The following is a 24,250-nucleotide window of genomic DNA, read 5'->3' on the forward strand; positions in this document are numbered from 1 at the left end:
TACGTCTAGGGTTAGTATAAATACAATGATGTAACCCTATTTTTTTACGATAGTGAATTTCAGCTGCCACTTGCTCTTGTGGACGTAGGCATTCTGTCGAATCAAGTTAAATCTGTGTGTGTTTATTGCTTTCATTATCTTTGTGTTTTCCGTATCATTCATCGTAATTCCTACGCCGCACAATCTTGTTTTCGCACAACACAAGATACTACAAAATTGATAACTTTGACTCACAAGATGTACCCCATATTGAACAGGTATCACTTAATCTTTTGGAGAAGTCCACGATTAGGGGTGAGCATAATTCTAGTTTAATCGAATTAACTGATCGAGTTCGGTCGGTTCGATTTGATTTCAGAATGAGATAATTTCAGGTATTCGATTTTCAGTTCGGGTATGGGGAAATTGTATTTCGGTTAACCGAATTACCTGAATTTTAAATTAATTAATAATTAAATATAAATTAGTAAATTATATGCTAAATTAGTAATTAAATATTCCTAAATCCCATATTCCCAATTTCTCATTTCCCTCTTCCTTCTTCCCTCTACCCTTCCCTCTTCGTCGTCTTCGAGTCCCACTTCGCAGTTCGCAGAACTTCGCACACAGTCGGCGACGGTGAGTTCGAATTACCCGAAAATTCGAAGGGATAAAAGCCGAAGCACAGAATAGAAAGAGAGTGTGTTTATGTGAGGAGCAGAGAAATCACTCACCGAGCCTCCATTCGCTTTTTCCACACCCGTCTATACGCAGTCTCATCCTTCTCAAATGTAGAAAGTTGTACCCTAATTCACACACTTCTCTCACGGTAATCGAATCCACAACACGCCAAAATCCGTTCTTAATTCTATTTTCGTTCTTTCAACAATCTTTGAGTGTAAGTTTGGTATAATTTCGATTGTCAGTTTGGATTCTCAAGCACTGATTTGGGAGATGAACAAAGAACCGCCTCCTGAGCCTCATGATTTCTTCATTTGGACTGTTGAGGTACCGATTTCTTCATTTTTTTGGTTTATTCAAGTATTTGATTGTGATCCTTGTTGTGTTACTAGATCTTGTCTGATTTGCGTTTTATTTAGTTGTAAGATTTTTTGGTGAATAAATTATACAATCATATTTTGTTTCTCATATTTAATTTTAATTTTATTCGGTTAACCGAATCACCCAAAAATTCGGTTTGGTCCGGTACGGTTCGGTTAAAGCAATCAATTCGGTCAGTTCGGTTATGGGTTGGGGTTCACCGAAAAAAATTGGTTAATTGGCCAAATTGACTGAACCTATTGTTTGCACTCCCCTATCCATGGTAGAAAATCATGCTATTTATGATGTGAATGATCAATTGGTGGTCCATGAGAAAAAAGAAAAACAGTACTCAGAAGCTTTTCAAGACATTGTAGGAGGACCCCAAAAATTGATTGGTTAAGACACTTTTGCAGTGCTCTCAAAACCAATTGAAAAGACAAATTTCAGATCCATCAAAGGCACACTTGAAAATTTGGCTGACAATGGAACAACTATTGGCCCATCAAAACCAAAAGAAAGCGATGGTTTCAACATTTTTGTTACTATGGAACCTTCAAATCTTGCAGAAAACTGTGTTGAAGGAGAACCCAACATCCTTTATCATGTGAGTGAATCATTAGCCAGTGATAAGGAAGACAGGGTGGACTTAGAATTACTTGAAAGCAGCAAAAGTAGAGGCTCAAACCAGGGCATTCATGGCCCCTGCCTTCTTGTTGTGATCATAGACAAGATAATGTATTATTGCAGCATGAACACCCCTAGAGTGCTCAGGAGCTGGATTCAACCAAGTTCCTGGCCAGTGAATTCCAGCAGCCATCCACGTAGCTTTTGGGATCTTCACAACCTAGGATCCTTGACAAATTTCGTCTTTATTTTGTTCTTGTAAGGATCCTTCTTCAAATTGAAATAAGACTCAAAATTTTTTGGGGCTTAATGAAGGGGCCATTAGACATAATGGCAGAGGCTCGAACCAGGGCATTCATGGCCCCTGCCTTCTTGTTGTGATCATAGACAAGATGCTGTATTATTGTGGCATGAACACCCCTAGATTGCTTAGGAGCTGGATTCAACCAAGTTCTAGGCCTGTGAATTCCATTAGCCATCCACGTAGCTTTTGGGATCTTCACAACCTACGATCCTTGACAAATTTTGTCTTTATTTTGTTCTTGTAAGGATCCCTCTTCAAATTGAAATAAGACTCGGGATTTTTTGGCCCTCAATGCCATGTTTACGTCAGAAGGGAACCTAAATTGGAGGGAGAAGGGATACTTGGACTGGTGGGGCAAATTCGATGATGCAATTAAAAGAAAGGTGTTGCCACCCCCAGAAGATGAGTACTTGAATAACAACTCTTCTTCAATAGGGAAAGCTATTGTCAAAAATGCTTCAAAATAATATAGCTGGAATTGTTAGAGGTTCTCCTCCTAATGGTAGTTTTCGTATATCAATTTCTTTTTCTGCAACAACCTCATGGGGAATGTGTGCCTCCAATTACCATCCACCTGCAGCCAGTTTAACTTGTTCAAATGGGTCTTCCAAACAGAAAACTGACACATTAAGTGGTTCGTTGCCTTTTTTATCTGCAATTGTAAGCACAACACTTACTTCTAAAGCACATAGTGAGACAAGAAAAGAAATCTTCATCGAATGAAGAAAGTCAACCAACACAATCTAAAGGTAGACTTGAGGCTTTGGACTTTGTGGAATTGTATAATAACAGTGATTGTCGAGCTACCGAATCAGAGACAACTTTTACATCAAGTGGGGCTTCCGCCACGGTAATTGTGACCAATTAGTTGTCTTGTTCACTAGCATTTGGTGAATAGTGATAGAGGCACTGGTTTGCTACCAAATGTCAGCGGTTCTCTTGATCTTAGTGGTCAGTTTTGTAGCCCTAAAGAAGGCATGGATATTGCTACTAATGGGAAGCTTCAAAACTTATGCTCTATTATATCATCAGTGAGCATTGATGAACAACTTGGAAATGAGCATTCTGGTGTTATCAAACCTAACTTCCAATTTTTTGATCACGTCCCTATGGAATTGCCCATAGTGGGGAATTCACCTCGCCACAACATTATGTTGAGTAGTTTTGAGAGCCTTTAGTTTCACCTGTAGCTAGAAAAACTGCGACACCAATTAATTGTGTGGCTGTTCCAAGAGAGCAAAGTGATTTGAGATCATATTCTCCATCTCAAGGAGTTCAAGGTGCATTACATGATGCAGAAGAGAATTTGACAATCAAAGACTCAATTTCAGAGGTTATTAACTGTACAACTTTGCCTAGCTCATCTCATTTCTTAAATCATTCAAGGAGTAGTTCTATGCTTTCTAGTGAGGCTTATTGTCTTGATTTAAACTCTCAAGAAAGTGGAAGTTTGTCTCTTGACTGTCCGCAGTTATCTAGTGTATTAGTAGTATCTAATGGATGCCTTGTGAATCCTAGTGGTCTAAATGGGGTTGTTGGGCGTCCTTATGTGCTTCTAAAAGAAGGGAAAATAGAGTAGATGGGAAGACTTGGTTGTGAAGTTGCCAACATTAGCAGTGGTGTTGTTGATATGGGAGAGAGCAACATAATTTCAAATATATTGTCTATGGAATTAGATGCTTGGGAAGACTTATTAACTTCGCCACAGTTTTTGGCCAAATTGCTTGGTGAAAGGGAAAAACAACATGGTTCCCTGAAATTATCGAGCTCCATCTTTCGATAAATATGGGCAACATTAGGGATATTGAATTCATAAATCTTGCAATTTTGGCAGTCGACAAAGGGAGGCTTCCTAGTGGATTGAACAATCGAAGGTTAGACATGAGGTCAAATGTCCCTTCACAGTAAAATGCTTTTGAAAATGAGACAAGGCTTCAACTGTTGATGCAAAGATCTTTCTCACAGCACCAGAATATTAGATTTCCTTATGTTGGGGATAAATATTCTCCTCTTAGTGATTCTTACGGTATTCCTTCAAGGCTTATGGAGCAATCACAAACCAACAATGTATCACCCTCTGCACAAATGTCTCAACAACAGTCTTTGGAGGGTCAAGGACGCGGTTTGGCTTGGGCAGAGAATGTAGGTTTTATAGAATCCAACAATATGGCTTGTCTACATCAGGGGAAGAATGTTATCAGAGAGGCATTGTCATCAACAATTAAAATAGAGCATGCCAAGGGCTTGGTTGATGAAAATGTCTAGACAACTCCTCTGGAAAGCTAGGAATTCACTTAGAGACTCGTTCGGTAACGAATTGTCTGCTGGAGTATAATGGATTGAATGGGGCAATTGGTTTCCCATAGCGGGGTTTGATTTGGAGTTACATGACATGGTCATGGTCAAAGATGGGAAACCACCCAGATTTCCACAGACGGTGCCAACTGTTGCTGCCAAAAACTAGATGGCATACATGGATTGATCTTCAACCGCGACCACCTATAAGAATTCAAACAAGAATGACTTGGAGGACCTGGCGTGTACTCCGCGGAATCACTCCAATGCCTAAGTCAAGGACTATGGGAGGTCTAGATTGTAACATTAAAGAATAATGGATAAGAATGAGATGCTTATCTCCTCTCAGAGTACCCTTTTATAGTGGTGGAGGCATGTTCTCCTTTAATTTCGTATTGATGGGTGCATTATTATGTTAATGGGAGGTTATGGATAATTTAAGGGTATTTATGCAGGGGTGTTAACGGTGGTTTTATATTTGTAGTCCCTCATGAATGTGGCTATTGATTTTGGGTATATCAATTTTGAAAGATAAATAAAAAATGTGATTAATGATGACTATAGAAAAAATAATTTCTAAAAAATACATATGTAAAAACAATGTCAATTTAAAATTAAAACTATAAATTAATGAGCCTTCTATTGAACGATTAGACAAGTTAAATATTGATTTTATGTACAAAAATGTTTATTAATTTACTTTATTAGTTAACATCTAAGCCTATATTATTGCTTGAGATTTTAAAAAAGGCAACCTACAAGCTAGTTAAATAAGCTAACTTGCGAGCTTATTGAATCTAGTTTTGTCCAATTCAAACTTCATTAATTTTAATTTTTGAGCATAAGGTCTAAACTAGAGTTTTGTTCATTTATCTTAATGAACGAACTTAAATGAGTCATTATTGAGTTGAGTGTCACGTAGCTTGCAGAGGACTTGGCTCATTTGTAGTCCTAAGAAGGATGTACTTGACAATAATGGAATAACCATTTAAAATGACGTAAAGCTTGAAAAGTATTGAGAAAATGAAAGAAAAATACAGAGGAACAGAAAAAATATAGAGGAACATTTTTTTTTCCTTGTTTTATTGTCATTGAAATGGAGAAAGAACAACAACAACATCAACAAGCCGTAAGTCTCACTAGGTGGGGTCAACTACATGAATCCTTATCCCCCAATTCACCCGATCCAAAGCATTTTACACTATTAGATTAAGGACTATTAAATCCTTCCTTACTACTTCATTCCAAGTTATTTTAGGCCTACTCCTGCACCTTTTTATGTCAAAAATTGTAACTAACTCACTCTTCCTCATAGGTGTTCTACTTGGCTTGCATTTCAAATGTCCAAACCATCTAAGTCGTCCCTCCCTTATCTTATTTTCAACCGGCGCTATTCCTAAATTATTGCGTATATATTCGTTTCTTACTTTGTCTTTTAATGTTAAAACATTCATTCCACTTTAACATGTGCATTTCAACAACTTCATTTTTTGTACACATTGTTTCTTAATTGTCCAGCACTTTGAACCATAAAGCATAGCTGGATTTAAATAAAAATATGATTAATAATCTAATTTTATGAGTATTAATTCTTCATTATGTGTTTTTTTTATTATTATTATCTTAGTAGAGTTTGATATATACCAAAAATATAATAAAAAATATTTTTTTCCATTTCTTAAATAAATTTTTGTATGAAGCCTAAATAAAAATATGCAAAAAATAAAACACAGTTTGATCTCATCCCATTCATTAAATTGTATATGTTCAGCTTATAATGAACTATGGACGTGTAATTCTTAATCTTTTAGGTTATGTTTGTTTTCAATACTCTAGTTTTGCAATATCAATTAAACTAAATAAAATTGAGTTATATTGTTTGTAATAGTTGTTATGTATTTAGTCTCTTGTTACTAGGAGATATGTTAAGAACATTGAGATTACATTAGATTTACGAAATAGTTATTTTTCAAAATCAAATGAAATATAATTAGAAATTTAATAATAATTAGGACAAAAGATACTCACCTCCTTTGAAGTTTCAAAAATGTCACAAACCTTCCCTGAAATTTGTTTGGAAGACACCAACTCCCTTCCTCCCCTAAAAAAACTTGTCTTTTGCAAATTACAAGGGAAAATTTGTGTCTTTTTGGCATACCTTTGGAAAGGTACTTGAAATTTTTGAAATTGTATGAGAAGTTTTTGAAATTTTTGAAACCTTAAAAGAGGTCAGTATCTTTGTCAAACCTAAGGAGAGATTAGTGTCTTTTTCCCTAATATTTGATTACTTCTTATCTATTCCTTATTATACAAAATGTTTCACATTATTATTTGTTCTATATTAATAATATATTATATATGTAAATTATCAAATTCTTATATTATAATATATTCTTAAAAATAGGCATTCTACAAACTAAATTTAACCTAATTGAATTGTTGTTGTTGTTATTTGTTACTGCGGTTGTTTTGATTTTTATATAAACACTCAAGCTTATGTGGTCACTTCCCAGCTCTATTTTACGTGTATAAACTAATGATTTCCATATTTTAGTTGTCTAATTCCCTTTTTATTGCACAAAAAGAGAGTTACAAAAGAAAAAGAAGTTAAATAAGCCTAATCTTTCTTAGCATGGGTCAAGTTGAAATAAAGTTCTCCTCTTTTGTATGAAGATATGTTTTTTGAATTTGATCGAAAAATCAAGTCCTATTCAAATACTCTATTAGATAAATTAGAATAAACATCAATCAAAATAAATGAAAAATAATTACTCTATATTTAGAAGCATGAAATTTCAAATTTTAAATTTAAATTTATATAAATTAAAATAAAATTTTATATTATATTGGGTTTGAACTCACAAATTTAAATTTAATGTCTCTCCCAAATATAAGATTATATCACTTTAAATCTCCCCTCAAATAGAAATGATTATTTAATTAAATGTTTAGGAAAATTGATAAATTTACAGGGAATAATTTTCTATCGTAGCTCATCAAGAGACTTGAAGGTGTATCCTATTTAAATTTTAATGTCTAATTTTATTATAGAGATAAAATGAAATAAAAACAAATTTATGTTATGTTTAGTAGGTAGAATGGTTAAAATAGGATTACCCACTCCTTTTAAATGCTCATTCCAATAAAAGTGAGAGTAGCCATTGGGAGGAATACTGATACTGATTCTAACATAAATAGGAATCACGCCCAACTCCCTCACCGACTCTCCTCGATACCCCTCACTCTTCCTCTCCCTCTCCCTCTCTACTCTCTACTCTTTACTCTCTGCACCTTCTTCCATCCCTTCGTCCTCTCTCTTTCAGATTCTCTTTGCCTATTTTTGCTCTTTGTAATTGCAAAAAATGGCAATGACTGTTGAAGGTACTCTCTCGCTCTACCTTCGTTGTAATTCCCAATTGTTATTGCTATGACGATATGCATGCAATTTTGGAACCATAAATTAAATCTTGTGAATCAATGCATCAATTCAGTTTTTTGTGTATGGTTATATGAGCTTGGATTTTGTTTGAATTTCCATTATTGGATTGATATCATCAGACAGTTTTGTTCGATTTGGATCATGTTTGAGCATAAACCCATGATTTTGCCTCCTTGTATCTTTTGTTGTGTCGAGGAGCATGAAAATAGAAATGCTATGAAGTTTGTGTCATTGGTTGATTTTTTTCTAGTTATAGAACACCCATGTTTTTCCCTTGGCTTCTGGTCAGTGTCTCCTTGGTTATAGCATGCTTGGAGTAATTACCCTTGTTTGGCTTACATATTTGAAAAATCAAATTTGGTAGATAACTTGTTACCGCTTTTTTTTTTTGCATATATGGTTACCTTTCAGCAACCTTTTTTGTACTTAAGGTATGTTGAATAGGACCACTTAGTTAGCTGGGATGTGGTTAGAAGGCCTAAACTAGAGGGGTGTTTGGGTCTTGGGAATTTGCTCTCTAAAATCATTTCTTTAGTAGGGAAATGGTTGTGGGGGTTTTATTTAGAAACAAATTCCCTATAGCAAGTGTTTCCTTTGTTGACATGGGGGTAGATGTTAAGGGTTTGTTTATTGGACAAATGCTAGAGCCAGTTCTTGGATGTTTTTCTCTTAGATTTCTCACCATGATGGTACTTTAGTACTTCGATTTGTCTTTGGGAGGATCATTGTGTTGGAGATTCTTATTTGTCTATTTTCCCCCTTCTTTGGATTTTCTTACCTGCACAATGCTTTGATTGTAACCTTTTATAATTTGGTGGGGAATTTGTCTTTGGAATTGGAATTTTTATCTTTTTTTTTTGGTGGAATCTTAGCAGAGAAGTGGATGCTCATGTTAGTTTGATGGCTGTTCTTGATTGAATTGTGCTTCATCCGAGGCATGACACTCAAATTTGGCAAGGGGTTAGCTTTGGTATTCTTTTCTTCCAAATATTTTCTATTGCAGTTGTTGAAATCCTTAACTTCTTTTCCATTGGAGAAAGCAATTTGGAAGGCTAATACCCTTTTGAAAAATTGAGGCATTCACATAGACCTTGGTTTGTGAAAAAAACTAATATTAATGGCACATTGTAGGTACGGCTGCAAACGAACCAAGGCGCTCACGAGTGGCTCGGGAGCTCGGCTTGGTAAGGGCTTGTTCGGGCTCGTTTATTATCTAAATGAGAGAGTCCCAAGCCCAATTTTTAGGCTTAATTTGTAAATGTGCTAAGTGTGAGCATAGCTGGGCTCTGCTCGTTTTGACTCGTGAGCAGCTTGATAATTGGCTTGAATGGGCTCGTTAAGGAGCTCAGTAATAAGCTCGTTAATAGCCTCGTTAAGTTGGCCCAATCCCAAGAGTCCAATAGTCTAATCTCAAGAAGAAAGACACAAATTTTGACTCAAACAAAATAGGTGGATGAAACTTGTCATTTATAAAATTTTAGCCCGAACCTGAGCCCGAGCCCGAGCCGTGCCTGCAAATGAGCCAAGCCCAGGTCAATATTTTTAATCTTGAGCCGAGTTCGGGTCCAACTTTTTGAGCTTGAACCGAGCTGAGCCTATGCCGAGCACGAGCTTGAGTTGAGCTCTAACTCTACCAAGCCGAGCCTAAGCTTGTTGAAGCTCAGCTTGGATCGGCTCGTTTGCAGCCTTTATTGTAGGCGAGGAGATCTAAGAAAGTAGTCAGTCCATATATTTATGTGATGTGCAAGTTTCTAACAGAAAAGTATGCAATTTTTTCTTCTTTGTCAAGTGGCTGCGCAACTTTGTTTAAGCATTTTTGCATTTTTGGTGAGTTGTGGGCGTCTCCATCCAATGATGATTTCTTGAAGGTTATGTTTTGGGGTTTTGGCAAAAGCAAGGAAGAGAAGGAGCTATGACACTGTGCTTGGTTAAGGTTTTAGATATAGTTTATTGTATCTGGAAACACAAAATACAAAAATAAGCAAAAATTCGAATTTCTTTAAGTGTTTCAAAAAACCGTTTGTGGTAGTGTAGGCGAAACATTCTTAAAATATACAGGTTTTAAGGAAACAATTTAAAATGTTTTTTGTGTATTTGGATACAGTTTTTTTTTTTTAGGGATATAATTGAGACAGGGGGTATTGGAACCCTCTTTTTAATAATAACAGTATTTGTAGTAGTAGTAGTAATAAAATTATTATTATTATTATTATTATTATTTGAACAATGACTACTTGGATCAACCTTTACCAAATGCAATTCCATTTTTTCCATTATGAGAACAATTTTCAAAAACCACTAACCAAATGCCTTTTTGAATATAAAAAACAGATGATACAATCTCATGTTTTCATTTTCCACAACAACAATGCAGGAACTGTTTGGATTCTTAACCAAATGGGCCCTTATGTTTTCCATGTTTTTTGTGTGTGTTTGGGTGTTTGGGGGGGAATGCTCGTGCTACTTCTTTTCCAGATCCAATTGTGCAGAGGGTTGCTAGAGGTTAGAGTGGGTGCAAGGGTATATTTTTGTTTTTAATTGAGAGGTTGCATTTGTCTGGTCTCAACTTGTTCGCCTTGCAATTCTATTTATTTATAACTCTTTGTTTTGGTTCCATTTTAGTGTGGTGGAGAGGATGGAAAAGTTGATGAGAGATTTCCTTTAGTTCATGTTAGGGGGTGGTATGAAAGATCATTTTGTTTGTTGGGAGATTGTGAGGGAGCTTAGATCTTTATGAGGATTGGACGAGTGGTTGTAGCCTTTATGATAAAATTGAGTCCCTTTAGCATAAGAGTATACATGGGATCCATTTGAATGGTGAGGATGCTAATTTGTGGGAAGGAATACTAGGCCCTAGAAGTTTGCTTCTCATATTTATCCCACATTTATTTCTTTGACTTTTTATATGTTGTGGGGTGGTTCTAAAATATGTTCTCAGGAGGATTTGTGGAAGGTGATGCTCTTTTTTTTTATTTTTCGATGCATTTCCACGTTCATCTCCTCACAAATTTTATGATGCTCTTGTCACTAGATTTTCTTAACCTTAGGGCCTTAAGAGAGAAGTCTTTGATTCACATCAAGAAAACAGGTTTCGTATGTAGGGGGATGTATACATACAGCTGTCTATGTAGACGCGGAGGAGAGGACATAGTTGGTGGTTGAGCAGGCCCTCGGTGTTCAAAACGTGTCTATTTGAGGTGGGGACATATACATACAGCTGTGTTTGTATATACAGAGGAGGGGTCTTAGGGTGGTTAAGCTGGCCCCTCCATGTTCATGTGGCCCATTTAATTTATTCCCTTTCATCTCGGCAGGACACATGGTCATCTACAGCCAATCTACATGTGCATTTTGCAGTTTGGGTTGTCTTGCCAGCCAACTATTTCCCACCCATCATGTGGGTGGCATGTTCCATTCATATTTTAATTAAACACTAAATATTCAATTGTTAACTAAATATTATTACAGTGTTGAGCAGATGGAGGAATTCTAAATCCAGGCCCTTACATGCTCGCCCATTAAAATCAGCCATGTTGTGCATCTTTTGTTTCTGTTTTTAGTTTTTACAACTAGCAATATTCGTGCATTGCAAGAAAAGAGTAATTCATGGAATTTTTGTGTACTGTTTAGTTTTCTGGTAGAATGTCCAATTTTAAGCAGAGATATCGCCTGTTTTTTAATACTTTGACTAAGGCTAGTGTTAAACTATTATTAATTGGGTGTTGCATGATGATTTTGACAAATTATGGCCGTAGATGGGCAGTTACTTGACATAAAATAACTTTTAAAATAGGACATAGGAAATAGGAATCTTTTTGGGGTAGGAGATCAAATTGGTGAATCCCCTTCATTGTTGAAATAGATAAAGGACATGTGCTTTCAGAATCATGGAGTTTGATTAAACACTAGAGGGCTCGAATAAAATCATGATTGAGGTCCTTATTCATCCCACCAATTTATAATAAGGGATTCTAGCAGAATCGACAAAATGTGATTCTACCCCACCCACTGGAATTACAGTTCCAATTACCTTTTCCTTAAGCACCAAACATACTACACAATTTACAATATTTTATAATCTATATGATCTCGTGATTATCGTCTCTTCTATCTCCCCTCCCATTCTGCCTGTGTACCCTTCTGACCCTTCTGAAAACCTTTGTCTGCTGCTGGCTGAGAATGACTGCTTTCAGGTACCTTCCCCCTCCCTCAACACACACACTTCCTGGGGCCTCCTGCCACCCACCATTTCTTTCTCATTTGTTCTTAATCTAACTACCCATTCTATCTGCATTTTTACTTGTGTTTCAACACCAGAAACCCTTGTGTTAGGGTTCCAAGTGTTTTTTTTATTTTTTTTGTAGCAGGGCTTTTAGAGGTCAGTTCTATCCATGGTCTTAAATTTCCACGAAATAGTCAAAATTTCCATCGAAATTTCCGGTTTCCATCACCCTCAAAATCGAAATGGCAATTGATTTCCGTCTTGCATAGTTTCCGTCGAAATCTCAACGAATCATCCGAAACTTATCGAAATCTCGATATTTTAGCGAAACTTGTCAAAATTTTAACTATACAATGAAATTTGCTTAGAATTCAAATGAGTGATTTAAGAGAGTGAAATTTCTCACTTAATTTATTTTATTTATTTTTATTGAAACAAAAGATTAGTACAAGTGCTTTTGAAATTATTTGAAAAAATAAACTTACAGCAACACTTTATTTAACCATTCATGTCTAAATTATCATTATTTGTATAATAAATAATATTTAAATGATTTATGAATTGCATTTGTTTTAACTGAATATGTTTAATGTATACTATTTTACAAATATGTTTGTAACACATACTATATTACAACTTTTCCACCTCAAACACAACATAGATGTATTTAACTTGCAATATATTAGAACTAAAACTTACATTATTATGTCTATTAACCATTTCTAAATTTTCACAAAGAATTTCATGCTTTACTACTAATTTCTGTTATTTTTTAAAATCAAAATTGAAATTGACATTGAAATCGAAATTTCTGTACTTTTGAAGCGTTGAAATTTGAGTCGAAATTGAAATTTAAGACCTTGGTTCTATCATCATGAGTAAGCATCTGCAATCGCTTGTGGTTACTGTAGGTCAATGCTGGTTTAATTTCCAGATTATTGTTCTTGCTAGTTTTTACATGTGGGATCTTTATTTCAACCATTTCATTTTTTCATCAAGTTCATTCAGGACCATTATAATCTTGGAACAGTTGTTTGATCAATCAAACAGATGCATATTTGGCAGAGTGAAACAAATATTCTTGTCCTTTGCCAATTATTTTGATGAAATTACTCCCATCTTGTCTCTTATTGGTCAAATGAATTTTTGTTCTTTTTATTTGAAATTTGTAGGAATAATTCAATAGTCCTAAAACAAAAGGACATAATTGCCAACAAATGGCATGTGCTGGATTTTAAATTGAAAGAAATGGTCATTAGAGGTGTGTTGTTTGTGAATGGCAACCATCTGTTATCCAATTTTCTTGTTTAATATATAGATTACTTTAATCATTGGGTGTTTGTATTAGGGTATGTGGCTTGTCTACGATGTCTTTATTTTTGTCTACTTGATACATGCAAGTGTTCGACCATCCGCTTGGTATCATTGTCAAAGATTATGAAAACAAAAATCAGATTTAAAAACTAAAAAATTAGAAACAAGAACTACAAGCCAAAAACCATCAACCTATTTTGGTCAAGAATTCTAAAATTAAAACGAATTAAAACCTCTATTGAACAAATGCTCATTTTTGTCCTTGAATCAAATAACAATAAGAAAATGTTATTAAAATAATAAACATTAAAAATAATGCAATTGATGTAGGACGGGAGAGGGTGATCTAGTCCTACTAATTCAACCCTCATAAGCAAGCATACACACTCAAACACTTTAAATTAAGAATTCAGTTATCCAAACATAAACACATTAAATCATGCTATATTTCACATGTTTAAGGATTTTGAAAAGGTGTATGATGCTATTCAGAGATAAGTCCCAAGAGTTTTTTCACAAAGGAATCAAGTTAAATGCGGAAAAATGATATTTCAATATTTCAAGAATAAAGTTCTATGTCTAGCAAGCAATATTCCCACAATTGATTTTAAACTAGCAAGTATCAATATTGAAGTCAATGGATTTAAATGTGGTATTCAAGTGTGGAATTTCAGGCTTTCAAGCAAAGGCTTCAATATAAGCAAGGGTTTACAATATATAGCATGGATTCAAACACAAGTACTAGAATTACCAAGAGAATTGTTTGGATGACTCGGCGTTGTTCGACACAAGTCTTAGACCATGCCAGAAAATTCCTTGGAAAAAGCTTTGAAATGTAATGATGGAAGTGGAGTTGCTGTTGAAGTATGTAATGATCCAAATGAATGCTGAATTTACCAATCAAAATGATGGTTGACTTGACGATATTCTACACAAGATAGAACTCTCCTGAAGTCCTTCATGCAAACTTTGAAATGTAATATGTAGGCTGCAATGGAATGGTGGATTGTTGGCCTTGGGTGTAACTTGGTGATGGTCGTGTGGGTGATGGAGGGAAGTTGTAAAGTGGGATAGGGATGGAGTCGCTGGATAGAATAGTGGTCTCTCAACACCTGATCTCCGGGGAGAATGATGTAGCCTCTCACGGCACAATCACAAGGATTGGACAAAGCTTAACAGAGGGAAAACCTTTTTAATTCAATAGCAATACTTTTCTCTCTCTACATAGTTCTTACAATGAAGGGGTATATATATATAGCTAGCATGGGGGGACAAAGACATTAGACAACTAACAATTCCCACACAATCATGGGAGACACAAATAATAAAGACACCAACTTACTAGACACATTAAGTACTCTAACAAGTTACTAACAAAATAAATGCTTCAACTTTGTAGACATAATAAATACTAACATAACTTACAACACACACAACTTACTAAGACATGTACAAGCAAGCAAGTTGTCTTACATGATTACAAATTAAATATAAAACAAAATTCAAAGGGAGGCCCAATTCGTGCGGGCCCCAATGGAGCCATGTGTGGGGCCCACAAGACCGTGTGGGGTCCACATGGGACTTGAACTCGGACTTGCTTCAGCATCTCTATTCGGGTCTTTCTCATATTGAAAAGTCTTCAAAAGAAGTCTTCAAATAATCCATTCAAAATCTACAAACAATTGTGAACCAATATGGACATCGGGAGGTCGTCCACGTGTAATCATGTTGGCAAAGGAAATATGAATATCAGGGGGTCGTCCATGTGTCAGCATATCAGCAAAGAAAATGTGGACATTGAGAGGCCGTCCACGTGTCACAACATCTGAAAATGACATAGGTAGGGCATGCTGATCCCCATCAGCAATTTGAAACTATTATAATAAAATAAAAATTATTATAATTATTTAATTAGTTATTATGTTTCAAAATTCACTTTACTCAACCTAACGATTGAACAATATTAAAAATATTTTTAAAATATATTTTATTATTTTTTAAATTTTATAAAACTAATGGATATTTTTATTTTAATTATATTCTAAATCCATATGATCATTTTATTTTGATTTTAATTAAAAAATTGTTAAAATTAATGATTTAATCCATTAAAGTTAATCCTTGATATTAAAGTATTCTAGCAATAGGTTCCAAAACAACTAAAAATTATAAAATTTGGTTTTTAAATTTTTTTGTAAACAATTGAAAATTGACAAAATAGAAAATGGATAATATAAGCGAATGCATTTTCATGATCTTTTTATTCACTGTATAGAAACATGGTTTAAAAACCTAGACTGGTGAGGGACTTGGTATAACCATTGGGTCGGTTCAACCATTCGGACAAGCTGGTCGAACAGGTGGTCGAATCGATTATATATATATATATGTATCTTTGTATGCATGTGTGTATGATAAAAACGTTTATAGGGATAATTATTTTCATCATTAAAAGTTAAAGAAATAAATATTAAATAATAGTGTGAGAGAGGATTGTTATTTTGAATTTATTTAAAAAAGTGAAATTTTTTGATTGATTAATAAAATATTAAATGATGGTAATATAGGGTTTTATTTATTTAAAATTTATTAATTGTCTAGTTTTGGGTCATGAATTTATTTTGAAGAAAGAAAATAAGTAGAAAATTCATCTTTTGTTATATTTTTACATTAAAAGTAAAAATTTATTCTAGTATTTACTCAAAATTAAGAAAAAAAAAATAAATGTTAATATTTAGTAATGTCCAAAATCTACATTTTGTTAATTAATTTGTTATATATATTTTTTGTTTTTGCTTTGCATAACCTGAAGGGGAGCTTAAACGCAATGGTAAGGTTGTCGTCGTCTGACATGGAGGTCACGGGTTCGAGGCGTGGAAACAGCCTCTTGCAAAAATGCAAGGTAAGGCTGTGTACTATAGACCCATTGTGGTCCGCCCCTTCCTCGGACCCCACATACGTAGGAACTTTGTGCACCTGGCTGCCCTTTTTTTTTTTTTTTTTACTTTGCATAACCAAACTTTTGTTATTTTCAAGTTTCAAACAAACACTTTAAAGTAAAAGATTTTAAACTTTATGAATTTTATATTTTAGTTGTGTGTTATATGTATATAAATTTACTAAAAATAAATGTTAATATTTAATAATGTACAAAATCTAATTTTTTTTTAATTAATTTGTTGTATATAGTTTTTGTTTTTACTTTGCATAACCAAACTTTTCCCAATTTTTTCAAGTTTCAAACAAAAACTTTAAGGTAAAAATTTTTGAACTTTGATGAATTTTATATTTTAGATGTGTCACATATGTATATAAATTTACTATACTTATCCTATATGCATAAGAATTCAGTTCACCTGATAGGTCTCTTTCACCGCGAGCTAGAGGTTCTGGGTTCAAACCCAAGAAGCTGCAAAAAAGCAGCATTTTCTATTTTTAATGAAAACTGGGTCAAACTGAGTCAACTCGCCTAGTCTTGCCGAGTTGGACCGAGTCATCCGAATTTGACTAGGTTGACACTGGATCACTCATCACTCAAAGTCTGGTTCTAGCCTCCTGTTCAAACTGGTAACTTGGCTGATTCCGGTTCAACTGGGTCGAATTGGTTGGCCTAGTCCGATTTTTAAAACTATGGTGTAGAGACGAAAACATAAATGATACCAGACCCTAAGAGGGAACATAATATTTTTTTTTGAAAAATTCGTATTACATTCATTTTTCCATTTAACTTTTTTGATGAGTTGTCATCAAGTATGGAAAGCTTTCATTTAATTTGGAACTCTTTTTTTTTTTTTTTGGATATTCTTGTTGGGAAAATGATTCTTGACCAATTTTTTGTTTCTCTTTTATTTCAATGCTTGTTTTTGTTTAGTGCATGTGTTCAAGCTAAAAACCAAATTTATGATTATTTGCTTCCTAAAGTCTATTATATGGTAGGTAATAGAGAGTGAATTTGTTTTTGGGAGGACCATTGGGTGGGGTAGATGCCTTTGGCTATCGCATTTCCTTGTTCCTTTTGGCTACCTTATCTTCAGGATACCTAATTTCTGTTTTTCTTCTTTTGCAAGAGGATGGGCATTCTTGGAACTTCCATTTTGGGAGAAATATTAATGAGAGAGATTAATGAGTTGGCTCTTTTGACTAGTTTGCTCAACTCTTTTCATGTTCATTTGGGGAGTGATAAAAAGGTTTGGGGCTTAGATCCTTCTAGGGAATTCTTTTGTTGATCTTTTTTCTCCTATTTGACTTGTGACTCTACTGCGGATCCTTTTGCCATGTATTCTCTAATTTGGAAAGCTAAAGCTCCCTAAAATATTAAGGCTTTTTTCTTGGACTGCAATACTTAAAAGAATCAACACCAATGATTTCCTTAAGGCCTAATACGGCCTTGTTGTGTCCTTTATTTTAGGCGTGGGGTGACTTGCTCCCATATGTTTCTTTGCTGCCTGTTTACTTTGGCTTTTTGGACTTTGAAATGAATTATTTGGTATATCTAATGAAAATTGGGTTTGCCCCTCCATGGCAAAGGCTTTTTGTACTACTATATTTAGGGTTTTTGGCAAGGGAAAGGATAGGAAAGCTTCGTGGCAATGCACTGTTATGGCTATTTTTTGGTGTGTTTGGTTGGAGAGGAATGATAGAATTTTCAAAGGTGTGGTTGCAAGCAATTTGCTATGGAGTAGAGTGGTTTATTCCTATGGGTGTAGGCAAATGGCTTCTTTGGAAGACATGGAACAGTATTGGTTGGCTTTGCTTTGTTGCGTTGTTTTTTGTTTTTGCTGTGATTTTGTAGCTAGCTAGTTTCTATTGGTGTAAAGAGAAGATTTCTTATTCTCCTAAGTTTTTTTTTTTTTTCTCCTTTTCTTTTTTTCATTCTTCGCTCTTCTTATACAATTCTTTGTTTATTAAAGAAAAAAGAGAAACCAAATTAGGTTTTTTGCATCGATTGTTTAGTATAAACTCATTTGTTATGAATAAATTGTTGAAAAGTCCTTACAATTGTCCTGCTTGATTGTATGAATGTAATATTGTTAAGATAGTCATTAATAGGGTCTTGAATGTGGTTGAGTTATTCTTTTGAATCTTTTCACATGACCTATTATGCATTTGAAACATGTGCTTGAAAGTAAGGTGTACTCCCAAGAGAAGAAAGAGGGGGGGGGGGGGGATGAATTGGGATTTAAAAAAAAATTCCTTTTACAAATTATTTTAATAAGTTTCTTTAGTTAGTTTTGAATCCCAGTTTATCTTTCTTTTCAGCTGTCACACACAAACACAATGATTAAGAAAACCTTTGGTTTCCCATGTATTTATAGATGAAAAAAGCTTCTATTTCGTGTTCCCCAAGTTGCTTTGAGTATTTCCCAAGTTTTCAGAAAGTTTGGGGTCTAGAAAAATTAAATTTGGAAACTTTTCTTTGTTGTTTAAATTTGACCGTTACGAAGTACAATCAACTGCACTATCGGGGTCAGTCGGCTGTGCTTTTAAAAAACCAGCAAAATTTCAAAGTCAGAAAGGGGTCAGTCGCCTGTACTCATGGGGTCAGTCGACTGTGCCTATTCTGTGTTCCCAATTTATTTCAGCATAAAAGTATAGTCGCCTGCTCAGACAAGGTCAGTCGCCTGAACTTACCACAACATATGCTTTTTCAAATTCGTTTCCAACAACTTTTGTGAACTTTTATACTTGTCATATTGTTTTGAGACTCTTAAAAATATTTTCTGGGGTTTTCAAAATTTGGTCTCTAAGTCAATAATGAAACCTAAGAGCTTCAATGCATCCTTATCAACATTAAATGAAGTACTTACATAAGACTCTTTAAAAATTTAAACGTTCTAAGCACTAAGTATTCATGCTTGTTTTTCTTGAGTCCATCTTGTCTTCAAGCTTCAATATGCTTTAAGCTTTATCAGATTTTTCTATCTTTGAGTCCATGCTTTAAGTATACTTTAAGCTTATAGTCTTTCAACAAAGCTTGTGAGCACTTTGATCTTGAACTCATATGCTTGATTCCTGAAACATCATCACTTAACCAGAATATGTTAAGTTTCCTTGATTTGTTATCATCAAAATAAGATTTGTAAGCCTTGTTAGGCCAACAGTGTTCATAGGAAGTCTTGTATTTTTAGAGTTTGAGTCATATTAAGACTATGTTGGGAAAATAATTTATTCAAGTAACTTCACTTGTAGGAATCAAAATAGGTTGAATAGATATGCATTTAGTTTGTTATGTTTTATGGTAAAGTGTCACGAGCCAAGCTTGTTCTAGGCAGCATGCTTGCCTAGTGTGCATGGGATGGGTTATCATTATTTAAATAGTGGTATAGGTTTTATGCTTTGAAAATGTGCAAGTCTTAGTGTAAAGTGGGAGTATGACTCCTCGGACATTTTGATGGTTCTTAGTGCTAGAGCAAAAATAGCATATAAAGCTCTTTAGGGGAGGGTGACTATTCATCAGTCTTCTAAATTCACTAGCTTTTGCAAACATGTTTAGCCTACTTGCCACCTTTGCTAAACACTTGTTTATAGGGGTGTTGATGATGAATTACGTTGCTTCAATGTTTGCTATTTGCTTGCCATTTGCTTTTGTGAATTGCTTACTAGTTCGTCTTACTTTTCATTCAATTGAAATGAATGTGTTCTTGTGGTAAATCATGGTAATCTTTGGTTGACTAATCAAGCAAAAGTGCTTTAGCTAGTGCCATACAACCCTTCACAAGGTTTGAAATGTTCAGCCCGTGATAATTGGCATCAGAACTTGGTTAATTGCTATGTGAATTTGGTTGCCTTCGTAGTGGGACTATGAAGCATTGGTAAGAGATCATGCCAACCAATACTTAGAGAATTGAAGTGCTAGAGACGCAGGCTGATACAACCAATGATGTGGCCATGGAGATGGCCAAGTTTGCCGAACGTGTTCATGCATTGGATGGATCACAAAAACATCACCAAGGTTCTTGGTGGAGATGTCAGAGGACCTCCATGTGATGGTAGAAACTTTACAAGATTAAATGGTAGATCTGACTGCCAAGATGAATCTGATGGTTCTTGCTTTGAGAAACTCCAATGCTATGGAGAATAGAGGAACAAATGTGCTCGAACCCAGAATGTATGGGGGTGCCCGTGGTGCTAAGGAGTTAGAGAACTTTTTATTTGACATAGAGCAATTCTTTTGTGCAGTGAGAAGTAACTCAGAGCGAGCAAAAGTATCCATAGCAAGAATGCATTTGGTTGGTGACGCTAAGTTGTTATGGCATACCAAGTATGATCAAATTGAGAATGGACATTGTGTAGTTGATCGTTGGGCAAACTTGAAGAGAGAGCTCAAGGCTCAATTCTTTCTTAAGAATGTTGAGTACAATGTTTGACATAAATTGAGAGACCTTAAGCACAATGGTTCAATTAGGAAGTAATGAAGTATGTGAAACCATTCTCTACTTTAATGATGGACATCCGAGACATGTTGGGAAAAGACAAGTTCTATTTTCTCGAGGGGTTGAAACTATAGGCAAGGGCAGAACTTCATCTATAAAGAGTTCAAGACTTGCCTACTGCACATGTTGCCAAGGAACACTTGACTGACAATGTTGGCAAGAGTTTCACAATGCCCGAAGAGTGGCATGGGTGGAAACAGTGGAAAGTCTTTCAAGGAGGGCAAACCCAAGAGTGGAGGAGCCAAAACCAAGGCATCAACTTCAAAGGAAGCTTCGCTGTCTTGATCATTCAATACACCCACTGGTAAGAGTAAGATGACATACTTCCTATGTTGAATCCCCTCATAGAGCTGTTGATTGCCCTCACAAATCATCACTTAATGCCTTAACAAGATTCCATTGTGGAGGGGGCTTTGCAAGATGATGAGCATATGGATGAACCTTGAGGATGGGTGCAATGTCGTCACTTAATGCGTTGGAGAGGCTGATGAAAGAACCAAAAGTTATCCAAGCTAAAGGGTTCATGTTTGTAGATCTATGGATCTATAGAAAGAGCATCTGTGTTATGGTTAATACCGAAGCTGCCCATAACTTTGTCTCGCAGGTAGAAGCACAAAGACTCGACTTAAACTTAGAGAAGGACTTAGGATGCATGACAGCGGTTAACTCTGCAGCTTAGCCTACGTTGGGAGTAGCCAAAAGAGTGACTATAAAGCTTGGACAGTGGGCAAGACATGAACTTCACAGCCGTGCCATTAGATGATTTCCAAATGATTCTTGGAATGGAATTCTTGAGGGAGACTAAGGTGGCACCGATGTTGTTTGTCAGTTTCCTTCCTTTGATAGGAGACCACCCTTGCATGGTGTAAGTTGTTGCGAAGAAAGAGGACGGAGGAGAAGTTTCTCTCAGCCATCCAACCAAAGAAGGGTTTGAGAACGGGTGAACAAACATATCTTGCCATTCTGGAGGTAGATGAAGACATAGGCCAAGAGTGGATGCCTACTACCATCCAAGCTTTGTTGGATGAGTATAAAGTATTGATGTCAGACAAGCTACCTCACAACTTGCTTCCACGATGGGGTATGGAGCATGAACTTAAATTGATACCGGGAGTAAAACTGCCTGCTGAAGGGCCATATTAGATGGCGCCTCCAAAGTTAGCAGCATCGAAGAAACAGCTTGACAAATTATTAACTGAAATGGATGGTTCATTTTTGTTGAATTTATGACAAACTGATCTTACTCTTTTGTGAAATTATTGTTCTATTTTGTAAGACCAGTGCAATATGATGATTTTTCTAAATTATGGGTGTTGGTGGTAGCAAGTTGTGACTTTTTATTGTGTGATAAACGTGATATAGGATGATCTTGATAAATGATAGAAGTTTGTTGTTTTGTCTTTAAAGCACCCAGATTTATAAAATTTTGTCATTTTGCATTGTCTGATTTGCAGCTGCATGTGATGTCCAAACTTATTAGAAGAGATGCTGCCTCAATCTCCAAGAAAAAACTTTGAATAAGATTATCTTTAAAATTTTAATCTATTTAAAGTTTTTCATAAATTGAATATATATTGCAATACTTAAAAATGGGGTTTAATTGGAGTTCATATGCTTGTACAAGCTCAAAGATACAAAATAAATGTTTCTGCTCAGCACTTTGGGAAAATGACTTATTCTTCATTTTATTTTTATCGTCAATTACGCCAAACCAAACATTAGAATGGAATGAGAATTGTGGTTCCAGTTTTCATTCTACAAGTATCCAAGCATCAGTGTCCGACTCTGTCATTGATTCCTTCCATCCTCCATCCTATTCAATTTCCTTAGAAGTCTCAATTCATTCCAGCAACCAGAGTTTTAAAGGTTGACGGATTTTAATGTTTTTCAGTATTGTAAGGTTAAATATATATCTCCTTGGATTGTTAGTTTCTGTTGAGGTCGTCTTTGGGAGAACTCTGCTGCTGTAACTTAGCATCCAATTCTTTTCATAAACATTTGTTCCTTAATGTTATCTAAAAGGTGCATCAACTTGAATGTATGAACACACAAACACAAACAAGGCAATGCATGAACACAAAAAACTTACAATGGCATTCCTCTTATGTTTTTATTCCTGCTCCATCTTGTCTCATTTCCAAAAAAATAGAGTTACATCCATCTGAATAGTATAGTTGCTGTTTATCAGGAAAGTTTGTGTTCTGGAGTCTGGAGTTTATAATCTGATAATTAGAAAGAAATTTGGACATTTTAATCAGACCAACTTTTACATATGGAAAATCTGTGGTGGTTAAAAAACACACGCACACTTGCATACCCAGGAATATAGTCTGATATTAATTTTATAGTTCAGCCTTTGGATATCATGGTTTCTTGGGACTTGCTATGATTATTGTTTCTGTACTGCAGGTTTCTACATACTCAGAGGTGCCTTTGTTACACTGTTGCAGTAAAACGATCTAGAAATTAATTAAGTGTCCAATGCATGCATGTTCTCATTTTGGAACAGAATAAATTTCCAGATGAGGGTTCATTGCTTTGAAAGGAGGTTCATTGCTTCACCACCTCTTGTCCCTGTGCCACTTCCCTCAAGAATGTATGACTCACCTTATGATATATTACGATTCTCTCTTTTCGTGCACGTCTCTTTTTGCCCTTTGAAAATTTCATGTTATTCACCAAAACCATTACTTTTATTGGTGCTGTGTGTTGCTGCCATTACTATATGTTAGATTAGCATGTTTCACTGCATTATACTTTTTGGTTTGCTGCTTAAATATATGCTTGACCTATTTTTCTGCATTCTAATTATCAACAGTCTTTCATTTGCAGGGAAACACATTTATGGTATATTGTGCCAGATGAAGTGAAGAGTACAACCCTCTTAGATAAATATCTAGATCTTCTGTCACTTAATGAGAAAGAAAATGTTTTCCGCATGCGTGGAGACCAGCTCCAAAAAAGAGCTTTGCTAACACGTGCCTTGGTTCGCACTACCATTGCAAGATGTAGGAATATAATATATTCTTTTTGCTGAACACTATTTTCTTCCCATTTATTAAAAATAGAAGGCGTTATTATTTGTGCGGAGGGTGAGCCTTGATCTAATAGTAGCTGTTACACCCAAATCTAAAAGGACAAGTTCAAGTCACATAAGCATCCTCTCTTAGTGTGGGTATAACTTGGGTAAAGTTCCTACATTTTTTAAAAAAAGAAAAAAACTTCTTCCTTCAGTAGCAAGTTAGCAACACATTGTGTGACTTCAGACAGTAGGACCCACATGAATTGACATCTTTTCTCTATATAAACATCCTCTCATAGTGTGGGTGTAACTTGGGTAAAGTTCCTACATCATTTTTTTTTTTCCTTCTAAAACTTGTTTCTTCAATAGCAACACATTGTGTGCCTTCAGATGGTAAGACCCACATGAATTGACATTTTTCTCTGTATACATGGCATGCTATTATTGGAGAGCAAAATGAAAAAAATGTAGGGAATTTCACCTATATCTTCTCTTTCCAAATGTTTAGGTCTAGACCCCTGATATGGTGTGGAAGCTTTGTTCACTAGGTATTGTAGTTCCTTGTAGTTTGTAC

General features: G+C 35.2%; 1 protein-coding gene across 14 annotated transcripts in view; it reads left to right on the plus strand.

Annotated features, from left to right (window-relative positions):
- Nucleotides 1-488: 488 nt before the first annotated feature.
- LOC131152804 (uncharacterized) overlaps nucleotides 489-24,250 on the plus strand; it is a 36,413-nt gene continuing 12,651 nt past the window's right edge. For 3 of the 14 annotated variants that reach the window (XM_058104686.1, XM_058104746.1, XM_058104754.1), the window contains exons 1-4: nucleotides 521-808; nucleotides 906-987; nucleotides 23,164-23,250; nucleotides 23,487-23,662. In XM_058104686.1, coding sequence (XP_057960669.1) covers nucleotides 962-987; nucleotides 23,164-23,250; nucleotides 23,487-23,662 — 289 coding nt within the window. In that variant the 5' untranslated portion in view covers nucleotides 521-808; nucleotides 906-961. Of the gene's footprint in view, nucleotides 809-904; nucleotides 988-8,560; nucleotides 8,656-23,063; nucleotides 23,251-23,472; nucleotides 23,663-24,250 lie in introns of those variants that run through there. The other 11 variants (XM_058104717.1, XM_058104773.1, XM_058104784.1 and 8 more) reach the window with 9 other exon arrangements.

Source organism: Malania oleifera, chromosome 1 (genome assembly GCF_029873635.1).
Source record: "Malania oleifera isolate guangnan ecotype guangnan chromosome 1, ASM2987363v1, whole genome shotgun sequence".
Lineage (NCBI taxonomy): Eukaryota > Viridiplantae > Streptophyta > Magnoliopsida > Santalales > Ximeniaceae > Malania > Malania oleifera.